This window comes from Vombatus ursinus, unplaced genomic scaffold, assembly GCF_900497805.2.
Source record: "Vombatus ursinus unplaced genomic scaffold, bare-nosed wombat genome assembly UNPS02014773.1, whole genome shotgun sequence".
Lineage (NCBI taxonomy): Eukaryota > Metazoa > Chordata > Mammalia > Diprotodontia > Vombatidae > Vombatus > Vombatus ursinus.
Window position 1 is genome coordinate 33,505,893 of NW_020954551.1, and position 21,398 is coordinate 33,527,290.

The 21,398-nt window shown below is 43.0% G+C and overlaps 1 protein-coding gene across 1 annotated transcript in view; it reads right to left on the reverse strand.

The window, feature by feature from the left end:
- The window catches only part of LHFPL4 (LHFPL tetraspan subfamily member 4), a 29,442-nt gene that overhangs the window by 2,270 nt on the left and 5,774 nt on the right, over nucleotides 1–21,398 (reverse strand). Inside the window, exon 2 of the mRNA XM_027863707.1 lies at nucleotides 1,027–1,263. Coding sequence (XP_027719508.1) covers nucleotides 1,027–1,263 — 237 coding nt within the window. The remainder of the gene's footprint in view (nucleotides 1–1,026; nucleotides 1,264–21,398) is intronic.

Here is a 21,398-nt window from a genome sequence, read left to right on the forward strand (position 1 = left end):
CGTTTCTCTTGGCATTCAGGTTTATCGAGCCCTCTGCTTCCATACATCACGCCATTTGAGAGCCAACATTGGAGAAGCAGCCTAGTGCAATCGATAGAGTGCTGGCCTCAGAGTCACAAAGACCTGGGTTCAAGTCTTGCCTCTGACAAATACTGGCTGTGTGACCTTAAACAAGTCCCTTCCCCTCCCCGTGTCCCCACACCACTTGGGAAGACTCAGGGTCACGGAGGTGTTCTAGCTGTTTTGGTAGGGGGAGCTCTCTCACATTGAGTTCCCTACTCTGATGAAATCACTAGTCCAGAAAAAAACAACCACAACCACTCTTTTGAACCTGTGACACAAGTAGTACAAATGTTATTATTCCTGTTTTGCAGATGAGGAAGCAGGTCCAGAGAGCAGGCCCAAAGGAAAGAGAGATGTGTTGGGGTCAGAGCACCTAGGTTCAAATCTCAGCTCGGCCACTGTGTGACATGGGCAAATCACTCCTTCTCTGTATATGTGCGTTTCCTCATTTGAAAAATGAAGGGTTTGGGCTGAATGACCTCTAAGGTCCCTTCCAGATATCCTGTGAAGTGACGCAATCACGACAGGCAATGGGACAATCCAGGTCTTCTGACTCACAAATCAAGGGAGTAAAATGTCCATTCTAGGGACTAGTCTGTCCTCGTGATCAGACCCCAAGACAGAGCCTCAGGGCATCGCTTCTATGCCCCCCTCAGACAAGAGCTCAGAGCAGGGATGGCTCCGGCGCACAAGTGGTCCAAGGCTCCCCTGCTCTTATCTCTGTCAGGCCGAGGGAGACATATTTTTTTCCTCTCTAAAATGAATCTCTGTGCTGGCAGACAAGCCCTACAAGAATGGCCCTGCTCCCCATCCTCCCGTCCTCCCCTCCCACCTTTATCCTCTGAGCTCTCCTCAGAATTCAGAGCTCCGAGGAGAGCTCCTGGAGTACAGAGAAACCCTTCCATGTCGGCCGGAGCTCGGCCAGTGGCGAGCACCCCGGACCGTGTGTCCCTCCCCACTCACCTTTGCTCTCTGTCTTGAGTTCGTCCTGCAGCAAGTCGCTTTGCCGGTTACCCAGCACAAAGGCGAGGAAGGAGAGGATGAGGGCATTGAGGATACCAATGATGGCCAGGATGTATGCCCAGCGCACAGAGCAGTCCCCCAGAGAGTACTTCCCTGTCTTCTGCCCACACATATCCCGGATGGTCTCCGCATCCCAGCCATCGGGGAAGATCATGCAGCCCAGGACCAGGCATAGAGCTGGAGGAAAGGGAGGACCAGGCCCCCGAGGCAGCCAGGGAGGGGGGAGAAAAGAGATTCATTACCTTTGCTACTCACAAAGGCCAGAGTCACCCAGAGCCTGCTCTTCAAACTGTGGAGGCATGACTCCATCCAGTTAATGGCAGTGGTTATTCAGGGAGCTGCCTTTCCCTAGGCACCTTCAATTTACCCTTTCTATATCCTGTATCTACATATTTATGTACATGTTTCTCCCACTAGGATGCAAACTCCTTGATGGCAGGGACCGTGTTTTTGCCTTTTTTATGTGTCCCCAACACTTAGCCCATTATCTGGCACGTAGTCAACACTTGACAGATGCTTGTTAACCAGCTTCCAGGAACAGAAACCTGTGTTGACCCTGCAAAAGGCTTTTTTATCAAGTCACCTCACCTCATTTAAATGACTATTGAAATCTCCTGTCTCTTGACGTTGCTCTGGATTGACCGGAGATGAATTACCCCATCCGCTCTGATTGTGGAAATCTCCCCCCTCTTCTCTACTAAACACTTGACTTTAGTCAGCTCCTCGTCCTGAAAGGTACTTAAGAGCCTTAAAACCTGCTTGCCTGTGTATTCACAGCCCCTGGTTTCCTGTTTCTGTCCTTTTGGCTCCATGTCCCCCACTGTCTTAGAATGGAAGCTCCCCAAAACCAAGAACCCTTCACAAATGCTTTTGGAAAAGAGGATGAAGATGACGGGGATGGGGAAGAAGAGGAAAAGGAGCAGGAAGAGGAAGATAGTTTTGATTCTGGCCAGTGCCAAGGACAGCTCTCCTGGTCTCCAAGGTGATGGAGACAGTCAGTGGAGCTTTGACTCCAGGATGGGGCTCCTTTCTACAAGGCGGTCTGTGGACTCTCCCCAATCCCCACTGGCCTTTTAGAACTTGTTAGCCCACCTCGAACCATCACATCCATCCAATGCATCTCTGGTCATCAGGAGGTAAGGGAGACAAAGAGGAGATGCCCCCAACCTCAGGCTAACTTTAAAGTTACCTCTCATTATCCCCAACCTACAAAACTCCTGTCCCCTATAGCTTACTCCAGGAGTCTTCAACCTAATAAGAATACCAAAAAGTCAATTTATTTATACACCCCTGGTATCCTTTCCAGGCCCACAACCTCCCCTGAGGTCTCCTATGAGGCTGCCTTTACCCCACCAGTATTTACCCCCACCACTCATGATAATAGGGTGTGGGTTGGGGGCAGAGGAAGTCAGATCCCTTAGAAACAGGAAAAGTAAAGGTCATTTGGTGGGAAGTGGGCCTGGGAGTGTCAGAACCAAAGGCTGGAAAGAAGAGCAAGTAGCCATGCTTGCTTCCTTAGCTTCTTCTTTCCTGGTTCCCTTCCTCCTCCTGACCATGCTTCTCCTCCCCTCCTTTCCTGCTTCTCTTCTCTGCCCCACCCTCCCTCTCCTCTACTTCCCTGTTTCTCCTCTCCCTACCTCCACTTTCCCCATCACCCTTCCTCTAGCTCTCTACATGGCATGTCGTCTGCTTCCCCTACCTGTCACTGCTTCTCTTCCCTTCCCAAATTGGACACTGAGAGCTCTCCTTCATTCCTATTCTCAAGGCCAAGGTCACCAAATCCTATGGGGGGAGAGGGAAGACTCCTGGTCCTGGAGAGAATGGGTCCTAGGGGAGGAGGGGACAGTCAAAGCTGGCCTCATACAAGCGCACCTTAGACACCATACAGCCCAGGCCTTCTCATCTTCTTTCCTCAATCCATCTATCCCCATTCTTGACTTCCTCACGAATCCTCCACACACACACACACACACCCCCCCCCGTGCCTGGGCTGGGTGGGGCTGGAGTGGGCTGGGAGAGCTGGAATAAGACCCTTCGGAGGAAGAAAGGACCCTAAGCCCCAGAGGTAAAGGGCTGGGGCTGCAGTCACACATCACTCTCCTAGTGAGTGAATTCCTATCTCCATGGAAACAGCTGCCAGCGCACTCCCAGCTCACTGGCTTGGGTCGGCAAGCTGCCAAGCTTCCACATTCAACTCCTCTCCTTCTGAACCCTGCTTCTCCTCCCTTTCTCCCTCCCCCTCTCAAATCACTCCCTTCAGTCTTTTCCTTTCCATCTCTCTGTCTTGTCTCTCAGTGGAATTCTCACTTCCTTGCCCTGATCTCTTAATATTTCTCTCTCTCTCCCCCTATTTTTATCTATTTCTCTATCACTGTCTCTTTTTCTTTGCAATATCTCTATCTTTTTATGAGTTTCTATTTCTCCATCTCCCTTCCTCCCTCTCCCTCTCCTCTTTCTCCATTCCTTCCCCCTCTCTTTCATCTATCTATCATCTCTATCTATCCAGCTCTAGCCATCTGTCTGTGTTTCTGTTTCTCTTTGTCTCATCTGTAGGGCATCAGGGAATAAACACTGGCTCCCAAGTTCCCTGTTGGGTTTTGAGAACATTTGGTGGATAGAGAGAGGAAGGAGCCTAGCTCTTGCTCCTAACCAGTCCCCCTTAGACAATGAAGCCAGCACTACCTTGACCCTGGGGTGGCCTACCAGACTTGAGATGACCCAGGCCAGGCCAAGATTCCTAGAGACAGAAACAATCCACTGGGGGCTCAACCAGGATAGATAGCCCTGTAGCTCACATCTTGTCCTCCATCACAGATCTGCAGGTTCTTCTCCCTGACCCAAATAGCCTTGGGTTTGGAGACTGTATTCCTCCTGGGGAGCCCAACTATTAGGATCCTTTTGCTGGAGTCCTGCTTACTACCAGGAGAGGATGATGGTGGTAGTGGTAGTGATGCTATTGCTGCTGCTGCTGGTGGTAATGATGACAACCTTTATCATGTTAAAATCCCTTCCTTCAGTTATCACCTCCTCCATGAAACCTTCTCTGATCACCTCCAAATGGAAATGATTCTTCTCTCCCCAAGTCTAATAGTACTTTGTTAAGATCTCTCCTTTGAAGTTAGCAATGTTCTGATTTGTGTAATAGTGCTGGAATCTCAGAATCAAAGAGTTGAAAGTGACCCAGAGGTCAAGTGCAACCAGTATCTTGTCTATGACAATTATTGGTGTACCTGTCTTATCTCCCTTACTAGACTGTAAGCTCCTTAGGGAGAGGTCCTGGGGCCCTGGGCACCCAGTGTGGCCTTACGCATCCTTAACATACATTTGGTGAATTGTGGGTGTCATCCCTTAGTAATCTCACTTGCAAGTTACAGCATTGCTATCAGAAAGCAGCCATTAAAACATGCATAAGAAATCAAACAACCATACAGTGTCTGAACTCAAGGGGACCTTCAAGAACATCTAGTCTAGTTTTCTCCTATTATGAGAGGGCAGAACCAAGGCTTGACAATGTGACATGACCTGCTCAAGGTCAGACCTGGGAGAACAAACACATTCACCCATGAACCCCCTTTCTAATGAACACCGTAGCCCAGATTGGCAGGTTTATGGAAGAGAACAGGATCTGCAGGGAAGACACAGGATGAGGAAGTTAGGAAGAGGGCAGGAAGGAGTGGAGAGAGGGATAAATCTGGGGTGCAAAGGTCCAATCTGGGTCTTGCAGACTGGTGGGCGGTATCCCAGTTCTGACACTTAGTGGCTGTGTGACCATGAGCAAAACACTGAATCTATCTGAGCCTCCATCTTCTCACATGTAAAATGGGAATAAGAATACCTAGAGTATTCATCTCATAATGAAATAATATAAGTAAGCCAGTTTGCAGACTTTGAAGTACTCCCTAAATATAAAAAGGGTTTAATGGTTAAAACTGTACTAAGACCTTTGGGATCCTCTCTGTTTCGATGACGATGGAGGTCGCAGGGCTGAGCAGGTTGCACCAAACAGCTTAGACCCAAAGAGGAAGACTGGATATGAACTCCATCTGCAACCCTAGTTCAGCAGATCATTTCCTGTCCCCAGGACTCCTGCTTACTCCATTTTTTTGTTCCATCTTTAGTTCTCCCCTAACTCATTCCTTTCTCACCCTTTTCCCCATGACCTACAGCAGCATCTCACTCCTTCCTCTTTCTTCTGCACCTTTTCCACGAAGCCTTCCTTGATCACCCCTAATTAGAGGGGATTTCTCTCTGTGTCCGATGAACTGCTGTAGCATTTTGTGTCATATATGTGGCCATCATCCTGTAAGGCCTTGAAAGACAACTATTACATATATATATACATGTTTATGTGTGTATACATACATCTTTATGCACACATGTGCATTGTGTATATAAACATGTATCTGCTAATATATGTTTAACCACATTTTCTATATCACTTTAAGTCTAAACAATCAGTAAAAACAATGTGTATGTACATGTTTGTATATATACGTATACTTACATTTATATATGTTTGTATACGTGTATGTGTGTGTGTATATATATATATATACATATACACACATATATATGTATATATCTTATTTAACTGATCTCCCTCCTAGATTATATTTCCTTGCAGACAGGAGCCAGGCCTTTTCTGGTTCTTTCTCTTTCTACCCATAGCACTTTGCATATAGGAAGTGTTAGATAGTCATTAAATGGATGAATGGTGTAATGAAACCCCAGATTTCTGGTTCTAGTCCTGGCCCTATCACTGGCTCATTTGGTGACCTTGGAAAACTTACTTTCCTTCTCTGGTCCTCAGTTTCTTCATCTGCAAAATTAAGGGGTTGAACTTGATGCTTCCTAAAATGCCATGAATCTGTTAAATGAATGAACATTTTCATGTCTACATATTCCAGCATCTTTTCCTTCTCCCAGGCATTCGTGACACTAGTTTATGCTATGTTCATTGCTATTTCTGATAAGCCTTCTTCAATTTGTTTCATGCTTGTTTCTTCCATCCCTCCTTAGGCTAAAAACCCTTCTGTGCCTTCTATGTGGCATCTCCCTGCTCAGTGACTAGTACAGGATTTTGCTGGCAGTAGTAAGTGGGTAAGATATTTACCTCCCCATAGGTACTGTCATCTCCCAGCAGGCAAAGGTTATGTCTTTTTGTAAATTTCAGTTAATTAATTTCAACAAGTCCTCAATAGTCACTTCTTAGGTTCCTAGCCCTCTGACAGGAATTGTGGGAGAAACAGGAGATGTAAAGGACATAGTCCCTGCCCTCAAGGAGCTCACAGTCTGGTTGAAGGAATCAGGACTCACATGCTTGATGCAAGACTAATAGAGAAAAAAAAAAGTAAATGTCTAGATGAGTGCCATTGCTGACGAGGGCAATGGGAACTTCCTGGAGGAGGAGGCACTGGAATTGAATCCTAAAGAAGGAATATTCTTTCAACAGATGAATTAGACAGAGGAAGGTATTTCAAGCAAGTTAGCAGTAAAGTCCTTTCATGTCTCCCAGCTGCCTATGGAATTAAGTTCAAAGTCTCTAGCCTAACATTCGAGGCCCTTCATGCTCTGGCCCCCAGTCTACCTTTCCATCCTTATCTCCATCATATATACAATCTATGTCCATATAATCTCCATCACATATCCAACCCATATGTATACCTGGATCATATGTCTATATTCTATATCAATAGCTATATTTCCACCATACAGCTATATTCTATACCTGTCTTCTTTTATTAATGTCTTTAGATATTATATACATATTCAACTTAATTCAATTCAACAAACATTTATCAAATATCTACTATGTGCCAGGCATTATGCTAGATGATGGGGGATATAAAGATAAAAAATGAAGCAATCCCTACCTTCAGGCAGCTTATATTCTTCTAAAGAGATAAAACATGTACACAAGTTAATAGATAATTTGAAGAAAAGTTATAGTCTATACTGTCTCTTCATCTGCAGTCATACAGTATCACTGAAAAAAATTGGTATTAAAAATATGGGTCTTTTTTTATAAGAGGAATTTGGAATATTTCAAAGAATTTTGCAATTTCCCAAACAATCTGGCCCTCTCTCCTACTTTCGTTAAATTCTGAACCTGACCTCCTTTGTCCATTTGCAATGTCAATTCAAGATAGAGACACTAATGGGCGAGCTCTATAGGTAGTCATACACCTGTATGTCATAGTATGGACAATGGATGTTCTTTGTTCATTTAGTTTTTATGTGTGAGTAGTTAGGCCATTTTTCCTTATATCAAGCCTAAATCTACCTGTCCACAATTTCTGCTCATTGCTCCTATTTCTTTCTAGTGAAGTCATACACAATAAATTTAAATGCTCTTCTGTGTGACATTCCTTCAAAGACTTGAAGACCAGCTACCATGTTTCTCCTAATATTATCTTCTCTGGGCTAAATATCCCCCATTTCTTCAATAGGAACCCATATGGCATGAACTTGAGACCATTCACCAACCTGGTGGACCTCCTCTCCACCTTTGGTGGACATTCCCAATCTTATTAATGTTCCTAGTACCCAGAATTAAACACGACACTCTAGCTGTGACTTGATCAGAGCAGAGGACAGTCAGACAGATAGCCCCTCCCAAGTCCCAGAATTTCTGCCTCTCTTAATGTAACCTAAAATTATATATACTTTATTAGTTGCCAGTTCACACCATTGACACATATTGACCTTACCATCCAAAACCCCCATGTTTTTTCAGATGAACTTCTATCTAGCCATGCTCCATTTTATACCTGTGAAATTCATCTTTAAGCTGTGTTCAAGTAATGCACATAGTAGGCTTTCAATCAATGTTTACTGCATTAATTAGTATGTTATCTCTGAAAGAGCACTGGACACAGAGTGCAGAATTTGTTTTGCTCAATTATACATATTTGTAACAGGACTTTTGTTTTTCTTGTTTTCTCAGCATGGGGGGGGGAAGAGAAGGTAGACTTTTCATTGATTTAAAACAAACAAAATAAGTGAAAAAGCCCTAGATTTGAAGTCTGATAGCATAAGTTAGAATCCTGGGCCTGTTATTTACATCCGTTGTGACCTCAAGCAATGCACGTCCACTTTCTAGACCCCTCTCCTTATCAGTAACAGAAGTTGGACAAGGTTATTTCTAAAGTGATGTTGCTAAGACCTAACTGCTATAACTCTATGAACAAGTGAATGAATGAATAGTATATGCAAAATCTCAGGTAGAATGAGTGTGTGTGGGAAACAGCGAGACTGCAGGAGAGTAGAGAGAAATAGAACTAAGAAGCTAGGTTGGAACCAGACTATGAAAGTCGTTGAATGTCAAGCCTGATGGAATGACTAATGAGGATGTTACTATACCTAGACCTGATGTTGGAAGTGTACTGACTTGTGGCTCCAGTGGCGGATTGATACTCCTAGTTTGAGTCTCGCCATCCTAACTGTAGTATCCACTCACTACACATACACATACATACACATACACACTGGCTGGATTTGCTAAAAGGCGAACGAGAGGGGAGAGGTGTGTGTCGGGGATGGGGGGGTAGAATCTGATACCCTGAGACAGAACTAGCTCTGCACCTGTGAGGAACCCATTGCTCTGCTTGGCCCCTGAAGGTAGAACTAGAAGCAACGAGGGAAGATTTTGACTTGATGGAAACAAAGATCCTCACAGTTAGCACTACGCACAAGTAGAAGACTCTGTCTGGAGAGGTAGTGGATTTCTCCTCATGGAGAGGTTGAATGGCCACTTACTGGAGATGTTGAAGAGGGGATTCTTGGTCAGGTTGGATTACATGGTCCCTGAGGTCCCTTAGAAAGAAGAAAATCACTGCCTCATCTGAAGCCCAAGCCTAAGCTTCAAAAAAGGACAACCCCTTTTCTTTCACTGGGCTTGGAGGCAGGAAGACCTGAGTTCAAGCCCTACCAGCTATGAGACCCTGCTTAAGTCACTTAGCCTCTCTCAGCCTCAGTTTCCTCATCTGTAAAATGGGGGTAATAACACTAGCATCTACCTCCCATGGTGGTTGTAAGGATCAAATGAGATAATATCTGTAACATACTTTGCAAGTGTTAAAGTACTCTATAAATGATAGCTATTACTTTTTCAGACCTATATGTATTCCCAGGCCTCTTTGAGGGTCTCCAGCTGCCCTTTTCCAAGTCACCTACCCAAAAGAACGTCAACTAGTTCTGCAACATCACCAAATAACAAAGGATGATAACAGCATCTTCTACTTCTGTAGGTCTTCCTACTGTCAAATGTCTTCTGCTTATATAGGATCCTAGATACAAAGATAGAAGAGACCTCAAGAGACCATTGAGTCTGACCCCCTCCTTTTACAGATGAGGAAACTAAGGCCCAACGAAGTAAAGTGACTTGACCAAAGTTCACACAATTGGTAGGTAAGTGTCTGAGCTGGGAGTTCAGCTCAGGCCTTCTGACTCCAGAATTTCCTTCCAGGGGATCTGTTCACTGTACCAAGCTGCATCCACATCATTTCATCTGAATATCAAAAACCCTGACAATTAAGGCAGGGATTCTCATGCCTCTTGGACAGATAAGGAAACTGCTAAGGTCACATAGCCAGCCAGTCAGGGCCAGAGCTAGGACTCCAACCCAGGACTTCTGATCTGAAGACTTCAAGTTAAAAGGGATCTTAGAGGTCATAGAGCAACCCCCTTGTTTTACTGAATCCCAGCATTGGGCAGGCAACTTGTCCAAGGTCACCCAAGTAAAATGTGGTAGAAACCAGGTCTTCTGACTCTAAAATCCAGCATTCTTTCCACTGCATCAAGCTCCCTTCCAAGTCCAACGCTCTTTCCAAGATCTTTAATGATTTTAATTAAATTGAATCGGGTCAAATCATGCCAAGAAGGAAGACAAGCTAGGACCTGAATCCCTTGCTCTCACTAGCTCAAGGATTTCTCCCAAGGCCAGCCACTCACTGCCAACATGCCAAGCTCCCACACACTTCCCTCAGCCCACATTCTGTCTTCAGTTTTCTCAAGAGCAGTAGATTTGTGAGGCCAATTGGAGCTGGCTATTATCAGCAAAGAATATTGGTTTAGAATGAGAAGACCCAGATTTTAGCTCTAGTGCAATCACTAACTGTGTGACCTTGATTGTGTCACCTTACTGGGCTTGAATCTTTTAATCTGTAAATGAATGGAGTTGGGCTAGTTGGTCTTTACCACTGCACTCAGCTCTGACCTTCTTCTGCAATTTGATAGCAGACACTATTTGTCTTGGATACCCTCTTACCTCTTTCTTCTGTGACCTTTTGCTTTTTACTGATCCGCCACCTCATCCTAGCACCTATATTGTATCTCATTCCATGGAATCTTCTTCTCAGCTGACTGATAATCCCCACTGAGCTGAACTAGAACTAGAAATTCTTCACCTTAACTAACTTAAGTAGAAACGGAACTAGAAATTCAGTTCTGGAGGAATGGCAAAAAGAGATAGGGTAGCTCATCTCCCACAGTTTCCAGCCCTCATTCTTATGCTTGGAGAGGGGAAAGAGGGCAAAGTGAGACCCAGGAGGGGGCTGGTATTGTGACAAGTACTGAGGGCTGAAGCCGCAGAGATAATCATGACGCTTGTATGCTAGGGAGGAAATACGTGTCCACATGTCATTGCCCTGGGTAAAAATTCCATTTGTCCTGTACTAGTTATGACTGCAACTGAGGTGCTGGCTGATCATAGAGGTTAAGGTTCCCTCTCAGTGGAATCTGGAAAGCTTCTAGACCCAAAGGAATGGATCTTGAATGGTGAAATTTCAAGCACCCTGACAGGTTGGAGATGGATATATTAGGGTCAAGAGGGTCTTCCTAATGCACCTCAAATTTTGCCACATTAGTAACCAGCTATAGGACCAATCCTAGGGAGGGGTGTAACCTTCCTAACACCAAAAATTTTTTTTCTTGAGCTCTCAGGGAGAGTTCTCGAATATTATTTTTTTCCTTTGTATGCCTGGAACATGCCACTTACCACCTGTGTGACCATGACCAAGTCACCTAACCTCTCTGGACCTTAATAATATCTGGAGTCCACTTCCTTCACAGGGTAGCTGGAAAGCTCAAATAAAATTAATCACGAAAAGCATTTTGAAAATTTAAAGCACTACATGATTATAAGTATCATTGTTTCTATTATTATTATTATTATGCCTTCTCTGAGCCTCAATTTCTTCATCTATAAAATGAAAATAAGCATCTCTCCCAGGGTTATTACGAGAATTAAATTATAGTTGTGAAAATGTTTTGTAAACCTTAAAGTGATATTCTATAACATATATATATATACATATGCATGTATATACATGCATTCACAAATCTATTTTATGTGGACATTGTTATTAATAATAGCTAACATTTATTTAGCACTTACTATGTGCCAGGCACTGTGCTAAGTGCTTTACAGTTATTATTTCATTTGAGCCGCACAAACTGGAAGGGTCCCTAGAAAACATCTAACTCGATCACATCACTTTCAAGGAAGGAAACTGAGTCAAGGGATTAGTCCAAGGCAGGGGTTCTTAACCTTTTGTGTGTCATGAGCCTCATGGTTAGTCTGGGGAAGACTATGGACCCCTTCTCAGAAGAATGTTTTGAAATGAATAAAACAAAATGTAGAGGATTGCAAAGAAAACCTATGATAGGAAAAAAAAAGTCATTACTATATTGCTTTTTTAAAAAAAAAGTTCATAGACTCTAGATTAAGAACTTCAAGTCTGAGGCTACAATGTTTGTTGCCAATGGGTAGCTAAACTTCCCAAGGGCTGAGATCATGTTTTCATAATTCGTAATAGTCCCCAGTATCAAAGGTAGGTGCTGTCATTTTCAGTCCTATTAGATGATAATGATAAACTATTTTCATTCATTCAACAAACATTCACTAAGCATTTATGAGTAAGGAACAGCAGTGAGCAAGGGGGCTGGGAAGGAGAGAAGCAGTTTAAATAAGCCATGGTTCATACCCTGGTAGAGCTTATCCCACAACAGGAGGAAACAACACAAATATTTTACAGCCTTACTTGGTTAGTGCACTCGAGAGGTGTAGAACAAAGAAAGATGAATCCAAGAGAGCTCATTGGATCAGAAGGGACAGAATGAGTAAAAGGCTACCTAAAGATATACTTTACTCAGGAGGGGATCCAGGAACCAGATAAGGAAGCACAGTAGAGAGATTTGCTGAAGGTCAAAAGAAAAAAAGGGAATCAATATTATTAGTGAGGTGTATTCCAGATCACTTGGACAGAATAAGGAAACAGATGAAGATTTCAGGAAACAGATCACAAAACTAGAGATGCAATACACTACTTGAAGACAATTGCTGGCCTCGAAGTCAGGAAGACCTGTGTTCAAATCCCACCTCTGACACTTCGTAGTGGTGTGTCTACCTGCCCAAGGCTCAGTTCACTCACCTCTAGGATGGGAATAATAACACTTGTAGTCCTTACTTCAGAGAGCTGTAAGATGTTTGTAAAGTGCACCCTATAAATGTTAGCTATTATTAGTAGTGATAATAAGGGACCTTAATTATCCATACATCTACTGGAACTCTCACTTTGCTGAAAGCAGAGGAACTAATCATTTCTTGACTTGCTTTAATGATAATTTCATCCTTCAAAAGATGAAGGAACTAAATGGAGGAGGGGTGGTAATTCTGGTCCATGATTCTTACCAATTAAGAGGAACTGGAAGCAATCAAAATGATGACAACCTGAGGGGGGAGGGGGGAGGGAAAGTGACCTCTCTCCCTTAAAATTTGTGATGGACAAGGAGGAGGAAGCCAGGCATATTGTCTGACATGCACCCTAGATTTGAGGAGAGCAGATTTCAAAGAATTCAAAGACAGCCTAAGCAGGGTCCCCTGGAATAAAATTCTATAAAGGAAGTCATCCAGGGAGGGATGAGAAGCCACAAAGAATGAAATTCTGAAGATACAAAGAGAAAGAATTCCAATAAGGAAAGGGGGAGCAGTTATCTAAAAAGACAAATATAAATACACAGAGAACACTTCACCCAACTTAATTTTTTAAAGGCACATATAGAAGAAGGAAGCAAGGATGGATGGAATGGTGTAGGATGGTTCTGGAAGAAGAGCGGAAAACCCAAAGCTCAGAATGAGCTGCACCTAGTCAGAAAAGCTAAGGACAACATGAAGGAGAGAGCGACAAGGTTCACAGAAGAGACAGCACCGCTGTTCAGGGTGAATTCAGCTATGATAATGGGCAATGGAGAAGAGGAGTTATTCATTTCCCATTTTGCTTCTGTTTTGTCTGCCAAGGAGAATGAACTTTGCCTGGGGGGCATGGGATCTAGAGGTACTCCTCCAACCCACATTACGGTGCCCCACACTAACCAGTGGGAGTCTGCTAAGGCAGCTGCTATATCTCCCTTCAGGGTTCTAGAGGCAGACCTGAGGAGATAAAGGATGGTTTTCTGATGCTATAGCTCATGAGTCCCCACCTGTATGCTTCCTTCCTTCATAGTTATCACTTTATATCCATTCATCAGTCAGACTTAATTAGCTTTTAGAAAGGAGTATTTACTAAGGTAGAACAGTAAGAACAATGGGTACAAAACATCACCCCAACATTCTGATACATTTCCACAAAAACATACAGGATCCAGGAGAAAGTGGGCTCAGGATTAGAGATTATGTATGGCAAAGGGAGAACAGCTCTTGACAATCCTTTTGATGGAGTCTCCAAGATATTACCCTTAGGTATGGCATAGTGTTTTTTTTCTCCTGGGTTCCTTGTAGGTCCTTGAAGCTGCCTGTCCCCATCACATCCAGTCTATCCTTGGCTTCTGATGGAAACCCTGTGGCCAACCACTGCTGTCTCAGGGGACACTGCTTAGAACACTAATGAAAAATTCCAAACCTTCTGGTCCCCCAACATTCACTAGGTCCTCCTGTAGTCAAGGAAGATAGAGGCTGAGGCTAAGGCCAAGGGGCTCTCCTCCCCCACCACTCAAGTGATTACTCCTCAGGGACCACTTGCTCTCCTCTCAATGGTCAAACAATCAAATCTCTTGATTCCAAACTGGCTCACTATTTTCTAGATGACTCACAGAGCAGGACCAAATTTCCATAACCAATTCAAACCTACTTCCAGGGAGATAGCCAAGCCTTGTTCACTCTAGTTCCTCCTTCTGATTGATTATCACCTGGTTAAGGAATCAGAACATAGCATTTTGTCAGTTACTTTAAGTGGGGTCAGATAATTAGCTAGGTTTACCCTCTCCCAGTCTTACACTTGAAAAGGACTGGGAAAAAAAATGCCTAATAGTGCAGTGAGAATCAAGGTAAGTAGGAAGGTCTTAAAAGAACACTTCATTGCCCTGATGATTTTATTTTATTTATTTTTTTTTGGTGAGACAATTGGGGTTAAGTGACTTGCCCAAGGTCACACGGCTAGTACTTGTCAAGTGTTTGGTCTGAGGCCGGATTTGAACTCAGGTCCTCCTGACTTCAGGGCCGGTGCTCTATCCACTGCACCACCTAGCTGCCCCTGCCCTGATGATTTTAAGCCCCCAAGACAGGATGAACTGGCATAATCACTGAAAGGCATGATTGCTGAGCCACCACCAGTGAATCACAGAGAATGAGAGAGGTCCTCTAGATGCAAGATTGGAAAAGATAGAGACACACAGAGAGAAAAGAGACAGAGAAAGAGGAGTAAGGAAGGAGAGAGAGAGAGAGAGGAAAGAAAGAGAGAGAGGAGAGAGGAAAGATAGAGACACACAGAGAAGAGACAGAGAGAGAGAAGTAGGGAAGGAGAGAGAGAGAAGCAGGAAAGGAGAGAGAAAGGAGGAAAGACAGAGACACACAGAGAGAGAAAGGAGACAGAGAGAGAGAAGTAGGGAAGGAGAGGGACAGAGAGAGGAGAGAAACAGAGACAGAGACAGAGGAGAGAGACAGACAGACAGAGAGAGAGAGAGGGAGAGAGAATGGAATCTGTAAACTATAAAAGTGAGCTTGATTTCCATTCATTTCAAAATTCTCGAATGTGTTACTAAAGGCATGGTTAGTAAGCCTCTAGAAAAGGAAATGGCAATCACAAGGAGCCAGCATGACTTCATCAAGAACAGGTCAAATTAACTTCATTTCCTTTGTAGAAAGAATTACCATAATCTGATAGATTAGAGGTGTTCTGTAAATATAATTAATCTAGATTTTAGTGGAATATTTGAAAAAAATCTCTCCTATTGTTCTTGTGGATGGGATATGAGCTAGAAAATACAAATATGTCTAGTTCTAACTGGTTGAATGATCAGACCCAAAGAGTAATCTAGTTGAATGCCCTAGCATCTGTACTTAACCATGTTACAAATGACTTAGATAAAGGAATAGGTGGCCTGACTATGAAATTTTAATATGACATAAAGCTAAGAGAGATAGATAACATGCTGTATGAGAATCAAGATCTGAAAAAAAATATTGACAGGCTAGCATGTTGGGTCAAATCTAATAAGATTTAATAAGGGTTCTTGTGAAGTCTTACACTTGGAATAAAAAACATCAAGATAGGAGAAGCATGGCTAGATAGCACTTCATCTGAAAAAGATCTAGAGGTTTTAGAAGACAGTAAGCCCATTATGAATCAACAGTGTGATATAACAGCCCCACCCCCCAAAAAAGCAATCTTAGACTACGTTAAGAAAAGCATAACATCCAAGACTAGGGATGTGATGGGCTCACCACACCAGAATCGGTCTGCCACATATGGTTTGTCATGTTGAGTTCTGAGTATTACATTTTAGAATGGACAATGTATAAGCTGGAGAGTGCCCAGAGGAGGAGTATGTAGGAGGGCAACCTAGTGATCATGCCACATGAGGATCAGTTAAAGAAAGCAGGGAATGTTTTGCCTAGAGAAGAGACGACTTGGTTGGGGATGGGGTAGACAGCTATATTTGAAGAGCTGTCATATGGAAGAGAGATTGGATTAGCCCCAAAGGGAGGAACTAGGAACACTGGTTGTAAATGATAAATGTAAAAAATCAGATTTAGGCTTGATGTCAGGGGTGGGGGTGGGGGGGAACCATCCCAGCAAAGGGAAGCTGTCCAAAAGTTGAATAGGCTCTCTTCATCACCAGAGGTCTTTGAGAAAAGGTTGGATGGCCACTTATTGTGAATGTTGTGGAGGGGAACCTTGGCCAGATATAAGTTGGACTGAATGATGTCTGGTCCTTTCCAACTCTTAAGATTCTGGGGAAAAAATGAACTGCACACCCAATAGCACTTACCACAGTGCGAGGCACAGGCACGTATAAATGCTCAATAATATTCATTGAATAAATGAAATCCCAAAACAAATCTGAAATCAAACAAACCCAAACAAAATAAAATGAGAACAGTATAGCTACATACAGAATTATTGAGAATTAGGGGTTATGGGAAACATTGCTTTAAAGATCTAAAGTGGCCACAGTCCAAATAAAATCTGGCCAGCTGTATGCACCCTGACCAAAGCCCAGAGCAGCTCATGGCTGCATTACTTCATTAGGCTCTGAGCTGACCTCCCTGCCTCTGGCCTCCCCCACCTCCGGTTCACTCCACACACTGCAGTCAGAGTCAATATTCTTTAAATATCCTTTTGTTTATGCTATTCCTCTGGAACTTGTACAATCCTCAGCTACCTTTCCTGTCAAATCAAGACTCCTTAGCCTAGGCTCCAAAGATCCTACATCAACTTTCCCTCACACTCACTCACTCCCCAAGAGTACTCATCACTCAACCAAACTCCAGTTCCAGTCTCTGCTCCAGCCAAGCCTACTTGCTCCCCAAGCCCCAAACAAGCCTGGCTCTCTAGAGCCTCCACTCAGTCTTCTCCCGTCTTGGTATGTCCTTCCCACTGCTTCCTATCAAGTCATGCTCCTCCCCAATGCCCTCTCCATTCCCCAGATTCCTCCAGTGTAATTAAATCTGGCTAAAAGAACATTTACAAGCCCTTGCCTGCCCCCACACATCAGGGAGCCCAAAAGCAGAGCATGGAGCAAACAAGCTGAACAAACATCTAGAACTCATAGGCACCACTTGTTCGTTGCTGTATTACCTAACGGCTTGCCCTCACACTCACTCTGCAGAACCTGGCAGATTCCTCCTGCTTCACTAGACTCCTTGCCCTGACCAGTCCTGGTTTAACCTAGCTGGTTGCTGTTCAAAGAAGCTTGAACTTTTCCTTTGGATTTTGTTTTTTCAGAGTCTAGTGACAAAAAATTCCCTGGATTATAAACCTAGTGACCTAGAGTCTAATCTTGCACCAACCACTATTTTGTAACCTTGGGCAAGTCACAGCACCTGGATATACTTGGGTAAGTCACTGGACCTTTATTTCTTCATCTGTCAAATGAAAACAATATGATTAAAGACTCTTTCTAGGATCATTTAATTTAGAGTTAGAAGGGATCTTGGATATTATCTAGAAACTAAAGCCCAGACCATTCTCAGAGTGTGAATCAAATGGTACATGTAATGAGTGGGACAATGCTGTGGCAAAGTCTAAAACACTAGACAGATGTAAAGGATTATTATTACACTGTGCTGACTCGCTTGCTAATCCTCTCTGTGCATTTCATTTCATAATTGATGAGGACCACGTGAAAACTCTTATTCCAAACTATGAAGATGGTTGAGCTAGGCAGATGGGAGGTTCCATGTTTATGGTAGAGTGCAGAGGCCCTTCTAGAAAGGCTATGTCATGACCTCCTGAGGGACTGTCTATGCTCAGGATTTCTGTGAAGCCTTAGCAAACCTAACCTCAGAAGGCTATGTCCACAGTCTGTGTAATCTACAAACTTGAGTTTTCCAGCTTCCTTGGACGGCTCACCTCTCATAATCTCCTTTTGGTGGATGAATGCTGGTCTCCACCCCAGAATGATGGAAGAAGTCAAGGGTCACTCACATGTCGTGGAACAACTCCAGGTGAAAATGGGAAATTGCTATCAGGATAGACGAAGCAGGTGAATGTCTACCACTGCCCACAGCTTATGGCCCACTTGAGCCCTACAGACTTGATAAATTAACCAATCAACAAGCATTTATGAAGCACCTATGATGTGTCAGTCATTGTGTTAGGCAGCTTGGAGGATACAAAGACAAAATTAAATAGCCCTTGCTCTTAAGGTACTAATATTTTATCAGGAGAGGCAACATGTGTAAATATAAGTATACCTAGGATAAATATAAATACAAGGTAGTTTAGGGAGACAGGGCACTAGTCATTGAAGAGAGATCAGAAAAGGTGTAGTGGCTTTTCAGCTGAGCTTTGAAGGAAGCTAGGGATTCCACAAGGTAGAGGGGAACAAGGTGTGTGTTCTTGACATGGCAGATAGCCTACGCAAAGACCGACAAAGGTCGGAAAGTTTAGAAAAGGAGTGAGTTTGGGGGGAAAGATTATAAGTTCAGTTTTGAACATACTGAATTTGAGATGTTAATAAGACATCCAGTTTGAAATGTCCAATAGGCCATCGATGTTATGGAACTAGAGCTCAAGAGAAAGATAGAGGCTGTATGTATAGATTTGGGAATCATTTACTTAGAGATGATGAGGAGTTGATGGGAGTTGATGAGGTCATCAAGTGGGAATACAGCTAGAAGAGGGCCCAGGACCTATCATGCTATTACTAATAATAACACATTTTAGTACCTGGAGAATCTGATTTAGAGCTTGAGTGGGCTTTCAAGGCTACCCAGTCCAACCACCTCATTTTTCAGATGAGGAAACTGAGATCTAAAAAGATGACGTGACTTGCCTAAGATCATAAAGTTAGGATGTAGCAGAACAGTGCACAATGATGCTGTGTGGTGGGTAAGGCAAGTATTATTTTCCCATTCGACAAATGAAAAAACTCAGAAAGGGAAAGTATTTTGTCCATGGTAACACAAGTAATAAGTGCCAGATCCAGGACTCAAAGCAAGGTATCCTAAAGGGCTAGGGCAGAGCCATTCCTAAGGAACAGCAAATTGTAAACCCCAGATAACTAGATTTCTAGGATGTTTCATCAACTCAGAAGAAGTCAGTGAGGCAGATAATGGTGGCCCTACCAGCTGGTGCCATAAATAGATAAAATAAGTAAATAAGATAGATAGAAGATCTGAAGTTCATATACATATCAAAAATCAATACTTTTCTGCCTCCCTTTCTCTTTCCCCCATTTAGATACCATGAAAAAAAAATGGAGAGAGCTCTTTTTTCAATACCACCTCATCCCTCACTCTTCCAAGCTGTCATTTTGTGCCTTCTAGGCTGTGCTGGACAGACCTGAGGTCACCCAGATAGGGTTGGCAATGATTGGAGATCTGAGGAATGCTTCAGTCTCTGCACACAATCCTAGGCAGCTAGGTGACGATATATTGGACAGTGCACTGGGCCCAGAGTCAGGATGGACCTGAGTTCAAATCTGGCCTCAGACACTTAATAGCTGTTTAACTATGGGTAAGGCACTTAAGTTCTGTCTTCATCAGTTTCTCCAACTATAAAACGGGGATAATAATAGCACTCACCTCATGGAATTTTGGTGAGGATAAAATGAGATAATATTTGTAAAGTGCTTAGTTAGCACAGTGCCTGGGAATACATAATAATGCTTTCCCCCTTCCCCATCCCATTCCATCCCATCATTCTCATTACAGAGACTTCCCTTGGCCCCTAGCACACTAGTCCAGTTGAGACGCTCTGAGATAGTAGCCTTAGCTTAATCCTATCCCAATCCATTAGAATCACAGAATTATAGAATCTCTGAAATGAAAAGTACCCTAGAGTTCATGCTGCGTGGCCTGTTTTTGTTGGGCTCCAGGAGCTGAGAATGGCTTTTACATTTTTAAATAAAGTTTTATTGTATGTTAAAATGTAAAAACCATTCTTACCTTGTCAGGCTACATAAAAACAGGCAGTGGCAGCAGCAGAAAAAGCAATGGGAACTGGGGACAGAAATTTGGCCATAGTTTGCCTACCCCTAATATCTAACCTCATTTGACAGATGAGGAAACTGAGGCCCAAAGAGGTTTTTGACCTGCCTAAAATAATGTCATTAGTTAGGCTGAGGCATTTGCCCAAAGGATCGGGAGGAAGATAATTCAAATACTTTTTTTATTTATTTACTGGAACTCTAGAGTTCTAGAAGTCTAATTTAGTTTCACAAAATTCTAGAATGTTGTGCCATTGTTTCCAGAAATTAGGTGGAGCAGTTGCCTAGTAGCCTAATGGCTTGACCACCCTGTTTTATTCCTTCCCTGGCCCTTTTTCCTACTTCTAGTTTAGCCTATGTAATTCTCAACTTTTCCTCTTGCCTCCTTTCCTCCCTTCCCTCCTCTCCTTTTCCCCTTCCCTTCTTCTCCCTCTCAGGCAGGGATCAGGAGAAGCAAGGACTAAGACAAATCACACAGTCAGCCCCTCGGTGTGCTTATCCAATGAGACCATGTGAAATGAGCATCAAGGGTAGCCTTATGATAAAAAGAGAACAGAACACCTGAAAGGTGTGAAAGAAGGGGAGGAGATGGTGTTACCGGGAAATAAGTCCAGCCCTTTCGTGATAATGGAAATGTATGGACTATATGAACTTTAGTTCTTTTTCCTTTTTTTTCTTTTACAAAATAAAATTCTTTATTAAAATAGAAAAGCACAAATTAACTAAGTATTATGTTTGTGGCATCTACATTTAATTTATATTTATTTTATTTAAATAGGCAATATACAATTCAGAGCAAGATATAAAGAAAAGAAGATCCCTAGATACACATTGATTGGTCTCATATCTTGCTTGGCATAGCTGCTTAAGCTTCTTATTTCTCCTCTCCCTGATTCTATCCCTCCCTCAGTCAATGCTCATCAGCTTCATGTGGTATAGTGGAAAGAGTGCTGAACTTGAAATCAGGAGAGGCCTGGGTTTGAATCCACCTTCTGATCCTTACTAGTTGTGTGCAGTCCCTTAGCCTCTCTGTGCCTCAGTTTCCTTATCTGTAAAATGGGGATAACTACACTAAAAGTACATATCTCACAGAATTGTTGTGAGCAAATAAGATAATGTGCTTTACAACCTTAAAAGGGAAACACAAGTATTTATTAAGTCATTTAACCTCCATTTGCCTCAGTATCCTCAATGGTAAAATGGGGATAATAATAGCACCTACTTCTCAAGGTTGTTGTGAGGATCAAATGACATAATATTTGTAAAGTACTTAGCACAGTGCCTGGCACATAGTAGGCACTTTATAAGTCCTGGTTATTTTTCTTCTTTTTCTTCTTCTTCTTCTTCTTCTTCTTCTTCTTCTTCTTCTTCTTCTTCTTCTT